Source organism: Phytophthora parasitica, assembly GCF_000247585.1.
Source record: "Phytophthora parasitica INRA-310 unplaced genomic scaffold supercont2.63, whole genome shotgun sequence".
NCBI lineage: Eukaryota > Oomycota > Peronosporomycetes > Peronosporales > Peronosporaceae > Phytophthora > Phytophthora nicotianae.
The window spans coordinates 16,387-17,776 of NW_008649049.1; the positions used below are offsets into that span (position 1 = coordinate 16,387).

Consider the following 1,390-nt stretch of genomic DNA (forward strand, 5'->3'; position numbering starts at 1 on the left):
TACATAGTACGCGCTGGGTCGCTTTCTGAAAGACGGACCCCAAAAACTAGCGTGTCGTCTCTTCAGTTCGTGGCGCAGCATGTGAGGCCTTAAAACTTTGCAGTTCTCTTGCTCGCGCGTAGTCAGACAGCCCCCAGTAATGGTCTTGGTGATGCCAGTCTCCAACGCTGGATAGTTAACTACCGCAGAATCAGGCGCCAACCTTCCCTTCATTGCCGGGTATTGGCGCGAGACCCAGTCAAAAACGCGCCGTACCCCTATTAACGTCAATGTGGGGTCCTGCAAAGCCTTCGTGACTTCGTGGGAGTCGAACAGCGTCGACAGCAGCTCTGTAGCTTGGGCAGTCTCACTCTCCGATAGCATGAAGCGAGCGATACCATACTTAGAGATTGTCACATGGTCCATTGATTGCAGTGCGGGATGTAGCTTAGTGTAGCGCTCTACCGTACTGAACAGGATTGACCAATGCGTCGCGTTGCGCACGGCAGGCGTCAGCGGCGTAACCTTTCTTAACGCAGCTCGACACGTGATAGTGCTCAAATGTATCATCAGTGCATGAAATTTGGCCAATAGCGTCTCTTCATTGGCCAAAACGTCGTTCACAGCCAGCTGAAAACGGAGACTTGTACAACCAATAAGAGGTAGTGCACCCAATTTTCGACCAATCTCCTGGTTCACCGAACAATTATCGCCAATCATGAAGAGGACCGATTCCCATGGTCTGTTGAAGGTGGACAGCGTGTCCGCTATGAGGTCAAACAGACTCTGAGCTCTTAAACCTTCTTCGTCTCCAAGGGGACAGAAAGCCAGTAACACGAAGCGGTGTGTAAGGCACTAAATGCTCTCGTCGTAGTTAGGATTCCGCTCCTTTGGTTGCGAGACCGTTGGGTCATCAAAAACCGCCATGATGGCGATGAAGTGGTAACCACCACTAGACCACCACCCCAAACTTCTCAGGAAGCTTGAGAGCAATGTCGTCTGAGACGTAGGTATAGAGAAGATCAATGTACTTCTGCAGCGTTACAGTCGAAATCGTCTCCTCTTAGCGTTCTTACGAACGAGAGGACGCTCACCGAAATTCACGGGCATGTGGTTCATGACGCACCACTCAATCCAGCGGAACACGTCACTAGTCCGCTGGTCTGACAGTATGAGCCCAAAGCGGTTGCTCTTGCGGTAGGCAGCCACAGCTAGCTCTTGGTAGTCAGGATGACGCTTCAGGAGGTGGTGGACTTGATTAGTGCAGCTATTACCGCTCTTGTATACCTTTTGACAGGTGTTGCAGCGGGCCTGTTTAGGTGCGAGCTCAGTGAAGAGCAAAGAATAGAGATCCTTGTTTGAAAACTTCATGATGGGCGTTGCTGGAGGTAAGGGGCTTTAGAAGAGTGTT

At 51.1% G+C, this 1,390-nt stretch overlaps 1 protein-coding gene across 1 annotated transcript; it reads right to left on the reverse strand.

The window, feature by feature from the left end:
• Positions 1–122: 122 nt before the first annotated feature.
• PPTG_24015 (hypothetical protein) lies at positions 123–1,350 on the reverse strand (the record flags this gene model as incomplete). The annotated part of the gene is made up of 4 exons (XM_008914699.1): positions 123–179; positions 256–834; positions 901–978; positions 1,060–1,350. 4 exons carry the CDS (start codon positions 1,348–1,350, stop codon positions 123–125), a joined length of 1,005 nt encoding a protein of 334 aa, XP_008912947.1.
• Between the last annotated feature and the right edge of the window lie 40 nt (positions 1,351–1,390).